Genomic DNA, 17,959 nt, shown 5'->3' with positions numbered 1-17,959 from the left:
CTTGATCTGGGCTCAGGTCATGATCTCACGGTTTGTGGGATGGAGCCCTGCGTCGGGCTCTGTGCTGACAGCACGGAGTCTTCTTGGGATTCTCTGTCTCTCTCTTTCTCTGCCCGTTCCCCACTTGCTCTCTATCTCTCTCTCAAAATAAATAAATAAGCATTAAAAAGAAGTTCATATACATAAAAAAAGGATAACAGCTTTGGTCCTTAAGAATAATATAATTGGGGCGCCTGGGTGGCGCAGTCGGTTAAGCGTCCGACTTCAGCCAGGTCACGATCTCGCGGTCCGTGAGTTCGAGCCCCGCGTCGGGCTCTGGGCTGATGGCTCGGAGCCTGGAGCCTGTTTCCGATTCTGTGTCTCCCTCTCTCTCTCTGCCCCTCGCCCGTTCATGCTCTGTCTCTCTCTGTCCCAAAAATAAATAAACGTTGAAAAAAAAATTAAAAAAAAAAATGAAGAAGAATAATATAATCTATGTTCCTCCATTTCAGGGACATTGGCTCACATTCCAGTCCTACCCTGATGTTCCGAGCCCTCCAGCCAGCCCCGATCTCCATCACATAGACTTAAGCATGACTAGAGGTTTACTGATCCACATGCCTGTCATTCCGGACAGGAGAGCTCTCTACTTGCGGACACTAATTTCAACCGTGTGACTGCAGCAGGTGAGAGAGAACCAGTAAAATCAGCAAGAGTTAAAAAAAAAAAAATCGCAGTGATGTATGCTGAGTCTTTTCAAACTCCTTGTTCAGGAGTAATCACAAAATTTGCCCACCTCAACTATTTAAACCCAAAGGGCACGGGCCAACACCAACCGAATAAGCACAAACCATTTACCTCAAGCCCGTTGTGTCAACATCTAACCGAGAAGAAACTGGACAGGCCTGGGGCCAGGACACCCAAGGGGGGATGGGGCGGGTGCTGGGCTTGGGGACCCCACAGGCCCTGAATGACAGTCACTTCCAACTGGTACAGAGATATTTCAATATTTTAACAACAGCAAGGTGGCACCGTGCTCGTCTCTTGAGGAACAGCCCCACCTGCCCACATTGGCTGGCTGGCATTGCTAATTCCTTAGGCCTCTAAAATCATGTGCGCCTGTGCTTGGATTTCCCTTGAGCCGCCGCAGTGACATGTCACAGTGTAGATGTCAGTTACTCAGAGGGAGGACACTGGGACCCTGTAGGGCAAGGCTGCCCCTGTGTCTCAAATGGGTTCTCCTTTCTTCCAGGAGAGAAGGAAGAAACCACCAAATGACCGGTTGGCAGGTGCGATCCCCTTTCCGCATGCCCCACAACTAAGCATTTCTCATGAATCCTTGCTAAAGTTATATGTTTACATTTACATGAATATAGAGAAATCGGAGAGAGAGAGACATCTATCCTACCCACACGGCCTCGTGTAGGTATCCCCAAACCTAACTTGACCATGTCACCATGCCCTTGTATAAAACCCTATGACCATCGTGCGCGACAGAGCACAGACTGGCCCCTAGCATGAGGGCCGGGGTCCACCTGTCCTGGAGCTCCCTCTCTTCATGTTTGGTCTAACACCACTCCCCCCCACTCCTGTCCCTCCATATAAACCCCACCTTTTAGACCAGGGCTCCAAAAGACATATTTACAGGTTGGGAAATCAACTTAATGGGTCATGGTAAGCACCTAAAGATGAAGAAGAATGGAATGAACTGAATAAAAATGCTGCATTGCACACGCATGGAGGGGAAGTGGCGTTCTGTGACACCCAAATGGTGTTTTCACACAAGCCGTTTCCCACCGCCTGGATCCATTGGATTTTTCATGTTTCCCTGCTGTCTGCTGCTTCTGAACAGTCCCACATTTGACCTGAAAAGTCCATACAACTTAGTACAATGCCTGACACAAAACAGATCCTCAATGCATTTTTTAAATAAATGAACAAAACTTGGGGCAAATAGCAATATAAAATATCATTGCCAGTTTAATCATCTTGCCCGGTGTTAGTGTCTAATTTTTTTTTTTTTTTTGCCTGAAAAGAACTGCATGTTTTGGGGCCATGTCATAGAATTATTTTGTTACCTGAATTAAAAAAAAAAAAAAAAAAAAAGGACATTTCTCCTAAAATCATTACAAAGGGTTCCCAGGACGGATTCAATCCTCACAGCAATGAAAATGCTCTCTGACTAGCAGCTGGACCACATCGCTGGGTTTTCTAACAACCATCAGATTAAAAAGACATTTTTATGATCCCTCATCACCATACATAAGCCCAGCGCCTCTTGTGTTGTGCTGCTCTTTAGTCTCTGTAAATTAGGCACGATTTCAAGGATCGGTAAACGAACGGAGACCCCTGCACATCACAACTGCACCAGTGAAATTAATGTTAACAATTAGAGTTTTACTGTCTTGTATGACACATAAGTGATTCAATCAGCCTCTAGTTGGGCTAAGGTTTATGTGGACACGAGGGGTGGCCCGAAGGCGCTCGAACAGCATGGTAACGCCGGAAGGCGAGCCAATGTCTGGGAAATGGAGCATCGTAGACTATTTTTTTCCTTAAGGATTGCAGTCGTTATTTTGAAAGCAATTTATCCATTAAAAAATCTGAGAAGGACTCCATCACCGGACATATGTAAAGGTACCAAAACACCAAGAGACGAAACAGAGTCAATGCGATTCTCATGAAAATAAAATACATTAAAAAATACTCTTTTGCTGCAGTGTCTTGGGGCTGGGCGCTGGCTGAGTACCTAAGAAAGGACATGGGAGGGGGCTCCCCCATATCACAGCAGTTGTTTGCACATTGCTGCGTCCCCTCCATTCTGCTGCGAAAACCAGCCTGCCTCCATCCAACCAGTGATCTCACCTGAGAACAAGATCAAGTAAACATAGCTCCAGTGAACGGACCTGGAGTGACGTCAGAAGGTAATTTAAAAGCTGGGAGCTCAGCTTCACTTTCTGGTAACACGGAGATGCCTTTTTGGGGATCCTAGTTTTCCCCCGAGGCTGTGTCTCCATCTTCTCTCTCAGACTTACTTCTTCCTGGATTGTCCATCTTTCCACATCAAAGAATAGTAAGACCAAAATCCAAAACAGGCACATTTGCCTGGGAAATTCCCTCACGTACCCACTGTGTATACGTCAGTTCTCTGATTCTTTAAAAGGAAACTTTCCTTGGCAAAATTAGGTTTGATGATGAGCTAGACTTTTGGGTGTGAGGAAGCTGTTTTGTAGGTTCCTCAGCAATTCCGAGGAATGCACCAATTCTCAGGCATCATGGTACAGGGCGGGTTTTACTGTAAAGCTGTGTAATGTCAGATCCAGCTCATGCCTGCCATTGTCTGGGCCCTGCATTCTTGAAGACCTAGTCACCTGCGTGCGGACCAAAAGAAATGAGATTGTTGTTTACTGTCGTATTACAATTACCACGTGTGACTGCAATAGGCCAGTGATTGCAAATGTACAGAGGACGGGTATGAACGTTACAGATTTCAAGGAGAACCCGGAAAAGAGATGGAAGTAAAGCCAGAGCAGAAAGCACCCCGTGAAGCTTCGCACACAGCGGATGCCAGGTGACCGTTGTGGACCCATGGGACCGAGCGCTGGATAAAGTGATATTGGATAGAGCCGGCTTTCAGGTAGTGTGAGATTTTCTAGGCTAATCTGAGGATTAATCATAAAAATGACTCAAGTCGGCATAAAGGACCTGAACGCTGGTAGGCAATTAAGAAATAGGTTTTCCTCTGCCAACACTCTTAAGGAGAGAGAGACCATGGCACCGATCCAGCTCGTCTTTAGGAAAACATTCCATGCACCGTGTCGCTTTTAAGCATTTCTTCACAGAAGGAAGAAAACCCCAGGATGTTGTATTATGTGGCAATAATGAGATGCAGATTGTCAGGAAGGTCTTTATTAACTTGCTTAAGGAGAGCTGCTGAGAGCCTCCGAAGATAAAGCCCTGGGCTTCTCTTTGGAGCCCCCGGTGGGAGTTTAATTCACAATCCAGTAGAGAGACCCACAATTCACAATAGCTGCTTGCTTTAACGGGTTGATAGCATGAAAAATATTTACTGGTTATGAAAGATAATCCACTTCTGAAAAGACGACCTCTTTTTTTTTTTTCCCTTCAGAATTCCAGGTACAATAGATTCTTCTCCCGCTGACAGTGCATCACAGAACATCCCAGTGGTGATGGCTGCTCAGCTGCCTTTGGCTCATTGCAGAAGTGACGAGCTATTCATGCAAGATACATGTCTCTGGGAAGACTGGTGGCTACAGACCCACAGCCAATATGTTCAGGTAATTTCCCATGATTCCCACTACTCAAAGGTAACTTCTTGATTGGGTTGATCTACATATTTAATTGCCACACCTCTCTTCTTGGTTTTGCTACCGGGTTTCAAAGGATAACGAAACACCACGGTCTAGTGAGCATACCATGGTTGTGAGACCTGTGAGCTTAATATTTCCCCAACAAATCCTTACTGAGGGGCCCTGAATGGAGGCCTGACGGTAGATTTTTGTCCAGACCTATTTCTAACTTCCGGCCATTACCTTCACCTGTTTCTAGGTTGCCATAATTCAGAAACTACTGAATTGCTGCTGCTTGTTTTCATTTCTTTTGTCTAGAACGGCACCAAGAGGCGAGTGATGGAGGCTTTTCTGGGTGCCTTTCTCCTATCCCAATCATGGGGGCGGCTGAAAAAAAAGCACCGGAAAGGAAAAGTATTCCCGTCTCTTTTCCTGGTCATGATTTCCTGTGTAACTTTCAAAAGTAATTATCCTCTCGGACGGGGACTCCGCATCTTTTCAAAATCTCAATTGGTTTTTGAGGCTGACAATGGCCTCACAGAACAGAAATAGAAATCTCTCCCTGGTTTTGGAGAAAGGAGCCTTGTTTGATTCCTGACTCTGGGGCCGGTTAGTTCCTGTGATTATGGGAGAATCACTTAATCCCTCCAGGTCTCGGATTGCTCATTAGCAGAGGGGAATGCTGACACCTGCTTCACTGGCCTCACACAGGGCTGAGGATCTGGGGACAGAAGAGACTGTGCGTGCTCGGGGCAACAGCAAAGAACCGTCCACAAACATTGGCTATTAATATTATTAGCAGAATACCATTAACAGATGTTCCACAGCATTTCTGAGTATTTCCAGTTACACGAGGTCACATGCCCATACCTAGAACTGCTATTATCCGTCTGGTTCGTTTCCCTCCCCTGGCTCTTTGCACTCTTGTGGGGAAGATCCTAAGCGTTCCTGCTGAACTGCCACGTGACCAAGAGAGATGATGGAGACCGTTCAGGACCTTGTCACGGAACTTCCAGGTGGAAAGCTCATCCTGCCTTCATCCCACGCAAGGCGACTAGTGCTTGCTGTTCCATCTCTGTACATTCTTTGCCCTTCACGACTACGCTCTGATGGGACCATGTATCCCAGGCTCACGTGTCTCTGCACACAGCGGGTCCCCTGGCTGTCATGCCTGCTCCCCCACTTGTGCACCTGGATGGCCCCATCCTCTCCGGGTTGGGTACCACTCTCCCTGTTCGCAGGGCAGCCCTGGGGTGAGGCTCTCGCAAGCCTCTCCGGGAGCCACTCATCAAGCACACCGTGCGACGTGCTGTGAGAATCTGAGGAGGTCCAGGACCTCTCTCCACCAATAAGGTGCAAGCACAACCCTGGGGCTCACTGGCCACTGGGAGCTCAGTTATGGACCCACCGATGGTTTGTGACCTTCAGGCTAAAGCCTTTCTCTTCTCCTAGACTTTGACTCACTGAATTGGATGGGCCTGGCTGCCTCCGACAGTTGGTGAGAGGGCAGGGGCCAGATTTCTCCATTTCTTGACTCCCTGTAGCAAGCCCTGTACTTGCATTAAGTAAATGGGTTAGGGAATTAGCTCTACAAGTTAATGCAAGTCCCTTACGGGCCCCCTGTTGCACAATTTCCCTGTGTGAATTCTCGGGCATTTATAAAGAGAAGGTGCTCTAAATGGTGGGAAGAATGTCACAGCCATTCACAACACACATTAGGCTTTTTAAAAAGTGTCCAACTGATACAGAGGACAAACAGCCCTGTGCTCGTCACACAGGTGGGTTGGCTGCTGACCAATTTATTAACACTGAAAGCTCATTTTTAAGCGGAGGTGAACCAAGTATTATCTGGGAAATTAGAAACACTGCAAACATGTCCCAAACACAGAGGCCGCCTGTTCCTGCAGAAGGGCCAAGAACTTGGTGAAAAACATCCTTTTCTCCCAGAGAGGGATCTTCTTCTTATGTCAAAGCTCGGCTCCCCGGCACTGGGAGAAACCTAGATGGCTCTTCTTCGCCTAATATCCACTCGCTTCTCGGGGATGCTAAGCTCATCTTTCCAAAGGACTTACTCATTTGGAAAATCAGGGACATTTAGTGTTAACTCCAGATGGTTCCAGAACGCGGAGGAATGCCTTGTTTCACGGGAAGGAGGCTCTTACGTGATGCAGGAAGGCAGACAGCAACGCATCAGTAAACTATGTGCCTGTCTGTCCACGCCCTTCATGGCTGTCAGGATGCCTCAGGCCACTCCCCTGCCCCCAGGAAGTCACCACGGAGAGAAAGCGTGCAGGGAGGGAGGAAGGCGAATGGCCCTGCACTGGACTGTGCTAGAAGTGTCTGCGTAGAGGCAGGAAGCCTAGGGGAGGCCAAGCCCTGCATCCCGTCACGGGAGGCAGAGACATGCATAAGGCGCACCCATTTCTTGTGCTGTGATCTCACCAGAACACGTCAGAGATGAAATGAAGAAAGTGTCCCCAAATGGCAGCTCACAGACACCGTCCTCGAGCAAGTCACAGATCTCTGCCAGGAAGTGCACGACATTTCTGTGATTTCAAAGCATTCTTCTTGTTACTAAACAATGACTGAGTAGCTGTCCCTAACGTGGCCTAGAAGCATCGAAACCTCATAAAATATTGATTTCAGAAGCACCTGTAGCTTGTCTTTTGGAACGTTGGTCTTTCACCCTTAGTCTGGGTATAATATTTAGAGATCCACACCTGTGTGTGTGTGTGTGTGTGTGTGTGTGTGTGGTAGTAGAAGGGGCTCCCTGAGCCAGCTGCCCACCTCAGGGGTTTCCCTCGAAGCTCCTGGGGAAGATCTCACAGGCCAGTAGTGTATTTTCGGTGGAAATCTAACCCCAGAGAATTATTCTGTCTCTGTCATGAAAACTGATGCCATACTTTCCAGAAGCAGGTTTCTCTTACTCTTAGGAGCAGTGGATCATGTCTGTGAAGGCTGAAGTGGACGGAATGGTCCATACTAATTAAAGTGATTTAAGAATACATCTTTCATTTTTTTCTAAAGCACTTTCTAGAATAAATCTTTTAGTTTTTCTAAAGGACTTCAATAATAAAATATTTATAAATATTTATTGATAAATTGATTTGACATTGGAATGTACTTCAAAATCATCCAGTAACGGTGGAGCAACCCCGGGCGGGATTAGAGACGAAGCGAGACTGGCCGTGGAGAGAGTCCATTAATCTGTTCCCTCTGCTTTTGCATATGCTTGATGCCTTCCATACGGCCAACTTTAAAAAGAACTCCTTTTCAAACAAATGGCCCAATGGGATAATATATTAAACGGTGAAAATTCATCTAACACTCTGATCGGAAAACTCAAAATACTCTTTACTCAGAATGTTCCTGCAGGAAAATAAAGTATTTGAGATGAACAAGAATTTCCATTTGGCTTAGGTGATTCTCTTTAAGTAAAACTGCCTCGAGGGCTGCTTTTTTTCAGGGAGGCTTTTCACCAAATAGGTATTTAATAAACACCGACTGTATGCAGAGACATACAGTTTTTGTTGTTCTTTACATCATTTTCGACTACCTATTTATATCTTATAAACTATGGATGCACTATATCAAAAGTAATAAAACAATTTTTGTAAGAACATTCTGCAGATTGGACCCTTCCATATTCAGCCTGGCTCTCCTCCTTTCTTCTCCAGATATGCTACATTTTTGCCCAACTCCTATCATCCTGGTCTTTTCAATGGGTGGAGAGAACAGCATGCTGACTTTATTTCATGTTCTAAAATAAACCCAACTAGACGCTGGACACCATTTGGCGCAATGGAGCACCCTAGTGGCCTACCCCAGCCGATGACTCTCTCCCTTCATTTGAATTAGGTCTCATAATTTTTGAAACTGAGCAACTAGAAATAATTGGCATAATAATATTAGTCATATTATGACATCAGATGAAAAACATTTTGGGACCAAATGGGATAATTGCGTCTAGAAAGGCACAGATAATTAAACATCCAGTCATTCTCAACGTCAAGGGCCAAGTGGCCCACATATGGTATTCCAAAATTGTATATACACCCCAATAGCCGTAAAGTGCACGTTTGGCATTTTTAAATTTACGTAACCACTTTCTCTACCCCAACCATATGGCTCCCACCTGCTGCGCCTCAGGTAAGCAAATGTGAACTTTCAAAACCTGTCTTAAAGACAAGAGGTAGGTAAGAGAATTGCCCTGGTGGGTGATGGGGGGGGGGGTGGTGCAGAATCGCTGTGTGCTCAAGGCATGTCGATGTCTCTCTCCCAGATGGATGGGCGCAGGGCAAGGGGGTTCCTCTCTGTGCCTTAAGTTTCCCATCTGTGCAATGGGGATAATAGCAGCAGACATCTCTTCATCTCCAGAAAATTAACTGGGTTATTAAAACGGTAACTACAGGGCAAGCACTACAACCACTCACTGCTAATATCATTCCTCTCGGGCTATGGGTTCATCGCCACCCCCACCCTTCTGTCTGGATGTGCATCCTGCTCTCTTAGCATCTGAGTGACTTTGCACATCTCAGATCGCACGCCCACTAGTCAACAGAACGTGAACTGTTTTGAGGAAGATCATGTTTGTGAAATCCTACATCTAAGTCTGCGGAGCAGTGATGGAGCAGAATTATACACGGTAGGACTTCGTTACTACACAGGACTCATTGTACTTGATATTTTAACTGGAGATGCCCAGAGCGGGGTACTAATGATTACTAATGTAATCTCCTCAAGGTCACTTTCCAAAGAAGCGAGGGGAATATTTCCAACGCTTCTGCAAAATCGGCGGAACAGTTTCCCCAGACCACAACCGCAAGAGATGAGGGTAATTAATTCAGGTGCCTGGAGGGTGAATTAGCCACCCACTGGATTATTTGGTAAGAAAGCCATTTCAGGTGAAAATACGGATATCTTTAAATATAAAGAGGGTAAAGGAAAAGATTTAAAACCTTAAAGGGAAGAAGTCCCAAGACTATAGTAAATCATTAATAACAGCCATTCAATTCATTCAGAAGAAAATGGATTACTGACTTCAGGATCAAATTGTGTAAACCTTAATCATCACGTAGCAGCTCTAGTGATTAGTGCCAGCACGAAAAACTTTTCTCTTCCGCATCTTATCTTTCGTCTCTTTTATTCTGCAAGAATAACCTGTAAGATCCCATGAGGACATGCCATGCAAACATGCCAAGCTATTTCCCACATCACAGACCATCAAGAACTACCCAGTTCTCAACCGTGTAGGTGGAACTCCTGGAATCTGGTGTGGGGGGATGACCTGGTCTCATATTGCTAAGTTTTCGGTTATGAAAACTATGGTGTTTGCACAGAAGCTGCCAATTCATATGTTTATGAGAAAGTCATAAATGGCTCAAGCTATTTTTTTTTTCAAATTAAAGTGTTTTGTAAAAGCGCACAGTAGAAAAATAGATATTTTGTAATTTTAGGCTTGCACTAACAGTGTTGTACTTGAGGGTTTTTGAATATTTTTTAATGCTTTTATTTGTTTTTGAGAGAGAGACAGAGAGAGGGAGACCACAGAATCCAAAGCAGGCTCCAGGCTCCGAGCTGTCAGCACAGAGGCTGACGTGGGGCTCAAACCCACAAGCCATGAGATCATGACTTGAGCTGAAGTTGGACGCTTAACCGACTGAGCCACCCAGGTGCCCCATACTTGAGGTTTTGATATGTGTTCTCAAATACTGGTTCATGCCACCGCAGGGAAATGTAATTAGCAAATTCACACACCACGCCGGAGGCCTCACTATACCTCTCACTATGCTGAGTCCTCAGCTCAGAGATTTCCAGAAGACCAATTGTGTCTAGAAATCCATTCACTTCACTTTTGTCAATCAAGTCAAGAAGAATTCACCCAATTCCTAACTCCAGTAAAATGAGCTGTATGTGGTTTTAATTAACTTTTAGTTCTAAAAGCAAATATTAATTTGTTCCTTTAATGCTTTGCTCTTGGATTCCATTTTGTTCCTTCGAATACAATATATGACTCGTGAAATTCAAACATTCCTCTACCTACAAGGATAATTTCATTTTTTAATGGGCCTATCCTTAAATTGTTAGCAAAACAATTCGCATATTTTTTTTGAAAAATGAAGAGGGAGTAAGTTATTGAGTCATTTGCTAAGTATTCCTACCTTGATCTACTTGTCACTTACTCAGATTGCTTTCTAAATATTTTAGAGTTTTTGTAATTTTCCTGAACAGAAAAGTAATTTTCCTAATCAAATGATGAAAGCTAACATGTTTATATATTTTCTTTTGGAGAACACAGGTTCGCGTGTCCATAAAATGTCAACATTTTATTCCCACTCCTACCACTTGACCCGAAGAAGGCATTTAACCTCTTCACCTTGAAGTTTCCCATCTCAGTCTGTAAAGCTAGGATGTTAATGGTTTGCCATTTACCTGGAGAGGTGGGTATCGATGGCATTATGACAAAAGGGACCTGTTACAACTTCCTTAGACAGAAGATATGAACGTATTTCTTCCTTAAGATACAACACATTGGGAAATATTTTGGTTTTGTATAAAAGCCTTAGAATGTTTTTTGGAAGATGAATACATTAGTTGCGATTATTATGAGAATCTGTTCCTGGGGGGGGGGGCTGGGTGGCTCAGTCCTTTAAACATCCAACTTTCGACTTGGGCTCAGGTCAGGTGTTGTGCCCGCCAGAGTGGATGGTCAGTGCAAACCCCCCTCTAGGCTGAGTTACTCAATGAGAAGATACAGGTGTTAACAGAACTGCGTTAAGATGTCCCTGGGGTGGTACTCGAACGGAAGAAAAATGATTCATCCGAAGCAATACAAAGGTGAGCAGTATGCAGTCTAAGGTTGTGAATGGACAGGTGGTCACGTGGAGTCACCTCCGCCCAGGACACTCGGGCACTCGTGGTGAGCTGTGAATGCAGCGGGAATCGGCAACGTGATGCTACAAAAATACCACTTCCGGGTTATCACGAAGCATATTATTAGAGAAAAGAGCACCAGCTCAAGCTCAGTCTTGCTCTAACACCTTGAAGTCACTAGACTTTGCTGAGCCCAGTTTTGGCACTATGTATTTTCATATCACAAGGCTTTATGTGCAGAATGGAAATATTCTTACCCCCTTGACCACATCGGCTGCACAAGATGTTTTTAAGTGGGCATCTGCTCGGAATGGCCACTCAGTCCCCCGAAGCCGTGTTTAAGCAACAGACAAGGATGTGCGCGTGTGCAGGCACGCGGACCCCGAGGCGGAGATGCACACCTGTGTGCTATGCACCCCGGCGCGGGTTCCTTTTTTGCCTGCCTTCGGGGTCCCCGATTCTCCTACCTGCGGGTTCCTCTCCGCCTACCTCCGGGGTCCCCGATTCTCCTCCCCGCCTACCTCCGGGGTCCCCGCTTCTCCTCTCCGCCTACCTTCGGGATCCCTGATTCTCCTCCCGGCCGCCGACTTGCGTAGCAAGCTCCTTCCGGAGTTGAAGAGGCTGGTCAGCTCGTCCAGGGGGCTGCTGAGGGCTCTGCAGTTCGGGGGGCTGTAGGGCACCGGGGAGGACGGGCTGGCGCTGGCCTTGCGGTGCTCGGGCCTGGCGGCCCTCCCGGGGGAGTAGGGGGCCTTGGGGAGAGAGCTGCACGCGCCCCCCGCGGGCGCAGAGTGGGGCGGCTGGGGCGCCCTGGGCGCGTCGGGGACGGCTGTCGCTCGGGCCGCGGCGCCCACGGGCTCCGGGGGGAAGGCGAAGTGCGTGGGCGGCCGGGGGGTCGGGGGCGCGGGGGGAGGCGGCGGCGTGGGGGGCGAGCCGCCGGGCGCGGGCGGGCCGGGGGACGCGGGCCCATCCCCGTCGCTCTTGGGGTTCCTGGCGTGCTGCGGGGACAGCGGGCTAGAGCCTTCGGCCTGCACGGGGTACTTGAGGTTGGTCTCCAGCACCGGCAGCTTCTTCACCTCCAGCGGCGTCAAGGGCGACTCGTCGGATGCCGGGGAGCAGGTGACAGGGGTCGGGGGGAACACCAGGAGCGGGGGGCGGTGAGGGAGCAGGTTGGGGAAAGGGGCCGGGATGTCGCACGCGTCTCTGCAGGACCCGGCGGCCGGGCAGCCCCCGTCGCCCTCCTCCCCGGGGACGGGGTTCCGACTGTCACTGGGCAGAGCTGGGGACGACGCGGACGCCTCGGGGGGCGCGAAGTACTTCATCTCCTCGTACACGGCCTCGGCCTGCTCAGGGCTGCCGGCGCGGCCCAGCATCTCGATGTACACGGGCTCGGGCTCGGGGTCGGGCTCCGGCGGGGCGCGCGCGGGGGGCGCGGGGGGCGCGGGGACCCCTAGCGTGCACCTCGGGCCGCCTCTGCGCCGCGCGCCCGCGATCTCCTCGGAGGAGCCGCTGAGCTTGGTGTTGGGGCTGCGCTTGGGCTTGCGGGGAGGAATCTTCTTCATGGTGCTGTAGTCGTCGCTGTGCGGCCTGGGCCGGGTCAGAGCTGGAGGGGGCACAGGGGAGGGACGCAGGTGTCAGCCAGGCCCCCTCCTTACCCCGGGGTCCCACCGCGAGCACCCCGCCTGCCTCCCTCTGCCCTCCAGAGCCCTGGACTCCCAGCGAGGAGACCTATCCAGACCCCGCAGCTGGAGGCCAAGTGTACCGGTTGAGGAAGGCGTCAGGTGGGCAGCGAGGTGGCCCGGGATGGTCAGCCACCTGCACAGGGGAAGGGCGAAGCCCTGGGGAGGGCCTTTCAGATCTGCTTTCTGGAACATACTCTGCCTGCACTCCTCGGGCCTGATACAGCTGTGAAGTAAGTGTGGACTGAACCGACCCTCCCCAGGGCCGGCAGGGACCTTGGCTAGTTAGTGGCATATGGATGCTTCCTGTAGGAAAGGCCTCGGCTCCTTGTGAATGGTATACGGGCGACAAAACACCAACATGTCCTGGGGAGATTACTTTCTTAGAAAGGACTTTCTAAAAAAGATGCCAAGGGTGAGTTTTACAATTAACCAGTATATTTGAATCCTTAACGGAAGCACGTATTTAACGGGAATCAAGATACAACATGTCACCAGGAACTTCTAAGTGGAAGGGGGTGCCGGGCTGGCTCAAGAAGAGCCTGGGCCGCTTGATCTCAGGGGTCAGGGTTTGGGCCCCACGCTGGGCTTAGAGATCACTTAAAAAAAAAAAAAAACAGGGGGCGCCTGGGTGGCTCAGTCGGTTAAGCGTCCGACTTCGGCTCAGGTCACGATCTCGCGGTCCGTGAGTTTGAGCCCCGTGTCGGGCTCTGGGCTGATGGCTCAGAGCCTGGAGCCTGCTTCGGATTCTGTGTCTCCCTCTCTCTCTGCCCCTCCCCCGTTCATGCTCTGTCTCTCTCTGTCTCAAAAATAAATAAAAACGTTAAAAAAAAATAAAAAAAAAACAGAAGGTAAAAACACAAAACCAAAAACAACATCTAAGATGGAAACTTCTTATTTTTTTAAATTATTTCAAATTTTTTTAACATTTATTTTTGAGGGGCGAGGGGAGACAGCATGAGCAGAAGAGGGGCAGAGAGAGAGGGAGACACAGAATCCAAAGCAGGTTCCGGGCTCTGAGCTGTCAGCGCAGAGCCCTACACGGGGCTCAAACCCACGAACTGCGAGATCATGACCTGAGCCCAAGTTATAAGCCCAACCGACTGAGCCACCCAGGCGCCCCGCCCACTGAGGCGGAAACTTCTTGTTGAAACAGGAGATATTTAGAAAAACAATGAACGAAGAAGAAAAACTATTTAAATATGACCCCAACATTTATTAAAGGCTAATTTTTAAAAATTCCAGGGGTGCCTGGGTGGTTCAGTCAGTTCAGCACCCGTCTGGATCTTGGCTCAGATTTGTGAGTTCTCACAGTTTGTGAGTTCCAGGCTCACATCTGCCTCTGTACTAACGGCGTGGAGCCTGTTTGGGATTCTGTCCCTCCTCTCTGCCCCTCCCCTGCTTATGCGTGCATGTGTGTGTGCACCCGCTCTCTCTCTCTCAGAAAAAGTAAATAAACCTAAAAGAAATGAAAAACTTCCAAAAACACTTTTTAAAACATATTTTTACTATACATTGTAAACGTGTTCTTGTTCACTATAATGGCTCTGGAAACCGAGATGTTAATTTTAAAAAACTGCAGAGAGTGTTGCTGAAATAGCAAAAGTTCTCAAAAATCTTGAACTATTTGATTAATGTGGTCTTTTATTCCCCTGAAGGAATCCTTCATAGAAGCACAGCTAATTCTGCTGAGTTCCTGAGCTGTTCAAAGCAGCCAGGTTTTCTGTCACATGCACGTAGAGTGGATTTAGGTCCCGGTGTGTTCTCTCCTTCCTGCAGTCATTCATTTTGTCCTGCATTCCAGCAGCACTGACCGAGACACATTTGTGAACACGGACAAAACGTTCCCTACCTTCTTCTGCCCTGGTGGGGGGTGCAGACAATACAAACAGTAAAAACAGACAAGTAAATATGCTCACACGTTGGAATGTGCTACATGCCAGGACCAGGAACAACAGGTCACAGTAAGTGGTTGGAGAACTGTGTGTGTGTGTGTGTGTGTGTGTGTGTGTGTGTGTGCGTGCATGTGTGTGTACGTGTGTGTGTGTGGGGGGATGGCAAGGTGCCAGCTGTGAACTTGAAGGAGGTCATGGGCAAGTCTCTCTAAGCTCCAGTAGAGTCACACACAAAATGATGATGTCAGTAATTATCTCAGAGGAATAAAAAGGAGAGATATTGTATGTAAAGTGGCCAGCTCGTGCTCTGGCACACTGTAATCATGGACCAAATGGGGGGGGGGATCCAAATGAGAAAGGAAAAGAACAAAATTAATTTTCCAACCCACTGGACATCTTTGTAAGCCAGTATTATACAGGGTTCCCCAAAGCAGCCAACTTTTAAGAGCAGAAAATACCAAACATGCGTAACTCCGTAATTCGTGAGCATTATTCCAAAGGCTTTCAATGTGCTAAAACACAGCAGCTCATAAGCTTTTAGAAAGCTAATGAACCAAACACATTTTTAACATTAGTATTACAGAATTGTTCCGAAGATTTGAATAATTTAAAGGATTTGTGGCAGATTGTATTTGCCAAAACTGGCTTCAGTGGTATTTTCAACCCCACATGCTCTTCCAGAACCTGGAAGCCAGGAGGGCCTCTGTGACTGCCTGCCCCTGATGAATAAACTATGACAAAGGGGAAGCCACCTGCCTTCTGAGGCTGGATCATGGGCAGTACAGCTTCTGTCTGGCTCTTGCACCCTTGGGACACATCTTGGGGGCCCTGATCTTTATGCATGACATCTGTCTACCCTGGAGCAGCCCTGCTGTGGAGCACATGTGTGGAGAGGCCACAGAGATGAAAGAAACACCGGGGGACCCCATCCGCTGGGGCCCTCAGCTGTCTGGGTTTCCCCAGCCTAGACACCAGAAATATCTAGTGAACTGAGTCTTCTGATGATTCCACACCAGCCACCATCTCACCACAGCTGTGGCAGAACCAGGAGGTGGCTTTGCTGAGCCCAGCCAGCTGCTGAGAGAGAACAACATCATGCTTGTTATTTTAAGCCACTGGATTTTGGAGAGGTTTGTTATATGGCAATAGAAAGCTACTGTAGATATCGGTACCTGGAGGGTGCTACTATGAGATTACTTGAAAAGTGTGCCAGTGGCTTTGGAAAATTGGAGGATCCTTGAAGAGCATGTTAGCAGAAGCGTGGTGATCCTTAAGAGTGCTCTTGGTGAGGCTTCAAGGGGAGGGAGAAATTCTGGAACCTGGAGGAAGCACAGCCCTTTTTATGCCACCACGGAAGGGTCAGCAGCACTGTCACCTGTGGTGGTGTGGAAAATAGAAACCATGCTCTGGGAGGTGGGTGATCTAGCGAAGGAGGGCTGCAGGCAGAGTGCGAAAGCTGCCTTCTGGATTATTCTAGCTTCCTCTAGTAAAATGTGAGAGTAAAGACATAAGCTAAAGAAAGAACTAGTAACTATAAAGGAGCCAGGGCTTTCTGGGCTTGAAAATAACATGGCTCTTCACTGCCAGGCTGTCCAGATGGCAAATAATTCCCAAGTGAAGAAGTAACTTCCAAGCAGAGATGAAATCTGGGCCGTTTCCAGGAAAAACAAACATGGGGCCAAGATCATGGCTTTGCGACCCTTTGTTAAGACCTCAGAAAGATTTAAATTAGGGCCTCACGCACCCTTCCAAAGCAGCAAGCCCACAGGACTTGTAAGAACATTGAGAGCTTTGCCCCACAGAACTCCTGGAGAGAGCCCAGAGTAGAGAAGAGATTGTCTCAAAAAAGTTAGTGGCTGTGGCTTTTCACTAGTGGAGTGGATTAGAAACCGACTCACAAGAAACTCACAAAGCTTTTAAGGGAATTGTATCAGCGTGCACTGAAAGGAGCAGAGGCGTTACAAAATGGAAAGTTCTGGTGCCTCAAAATTTTATGAGCAGAAAGCAGGCTGAGAGCCCCAAATAAGATGCCTCTTGTGGATCAGGAATTATAAATCGAAGGTGAGCCAAGACTGCAGAACATGGACCTAAGAGTCACAAAAAATCATTTCCAGGCATAGGACTAAATTCTATAGGCACATCACATACCCAGGTGTCGTACAGAAGTGCCTCGTGCCTCCCAAACTCCCCGCTCCGGTCAAGGGCATCCACACCCATCCCTCCAGGTACTCCCCGTAAGGAATAGAGAACCTGTCTTCAGATAGAAGGGGGCATCCTGGAAGAGCTGCCTGGCTAAGCAGCTGTCCCTGAGCCCGGGACACCAGGGTCTGGCAGAGATGGATGAGGTGGGGACTTTGGGTCTGGCCCTGGTAGGGGTGAGGGGATGAGGCTTTGGGGAGTTTGGAGGAGGAGTGAGTGCATTTCAGATGCGGGAAGGGTGTGAATTGTTTTGTCCAGTGGGTGGAATGGAACTGAATTTCCCCCAAATTGGCCACAATAGTGTTTCCAGTCCTATCAAGACTCGGAGACTGTTTCTCCTTCTTCAACCCGGATGCACCCTTGGGACTGCCTGACAGGTGGAAGCTGGTGAACACGAGATGCACGACCACCAGGGCTGCCTGGTGCTCTCTTCCTGGAGCCTATGAGCCTTTGCCACACTGATTCTCTACATATGACATCCAGGTACCCTCAACCCGTCATGCTGCACACACCACGTGGAGAGACCATCTCGAGACAGAGATGCCCAAGGAGTCATAGTCCTTAACCAGAAGTGCAAGTGACCGGCTTTCGGGTGATTCCAGCCACCAGCCATGACCTGCAGCTTCACAAGGGACCTTGACTGAGAACCACCCAGAGGAGCCCAGTGAACACCCACAATCCAAGCACTAGCATTAAATGACTGCATTGCATCTAAATCCCTATGTTTTGGATGAGCTGTTAAACAACAACAGATAACTGATACATTCCCTCAAGGTTTGCTTTTGATGCAGATGGAATGTTGGTTTTTTTTTGTTGTTTCATTTTGTTTTTGTATTAAACTGTTATAAATAGAAGTAGCATGGCTTATTTGGAGGCAATAGAAAGGCTGGCCTCCAAGGCCCCACTGCCTGGGTCCAGAGCATGGATGTGTGACAAGGGACAGGTTATATTACCACCGCTCCCCGACTCAATGTTTTCAACCACAAAAGGGTCACAGTGGTGGCGCCACTCCACTGGGTAGCTGTAA

The 17,959-nt window shown here is 48.1% G+C and overlaps 1 protein-coding gene across 1 annotated transcript in view; it reads right to left on the bottom strand.

The window, feature by feature from the left end:
* The window catches only part of MYO16 (myosin XVI), a 467,181-nt gene that overhangs the window by 52,489 nt on the left and 396,733 nt on the right, over positions 1–17,959 (bottom strand). The window contains exon 32 of the mRNA XM_047086088.1: positions 11,716–12,762. Within this exon, the coding sequence (XP_046942044.1) occupies positions 11,716–12,762 (1,047 nt within the window). The remainder of the gene's footprint in view (positions 1–11,715; positions 12,763–17,959) is intronic.

Source organism: Lynx rufus, unplaced genomic scaffold (assembly GCF_022079265.1).
Source record: "Lynx rufus isolate CCGP_SWC_20201006 ecotype Redwood Valley unplaced genomic scaffold, mLynRuf1.p SCAF_1, whole genome shotgun sequence".
Taxonomy (NCBI): Eukaryota; Metazoa; Chordata; class Mammalia; order Carnivora; family Felidae; genus Lynx; species Lynx rufus.
This window is presented reverse-complemented; position numbering and strand designations above follow the sequence as displayed.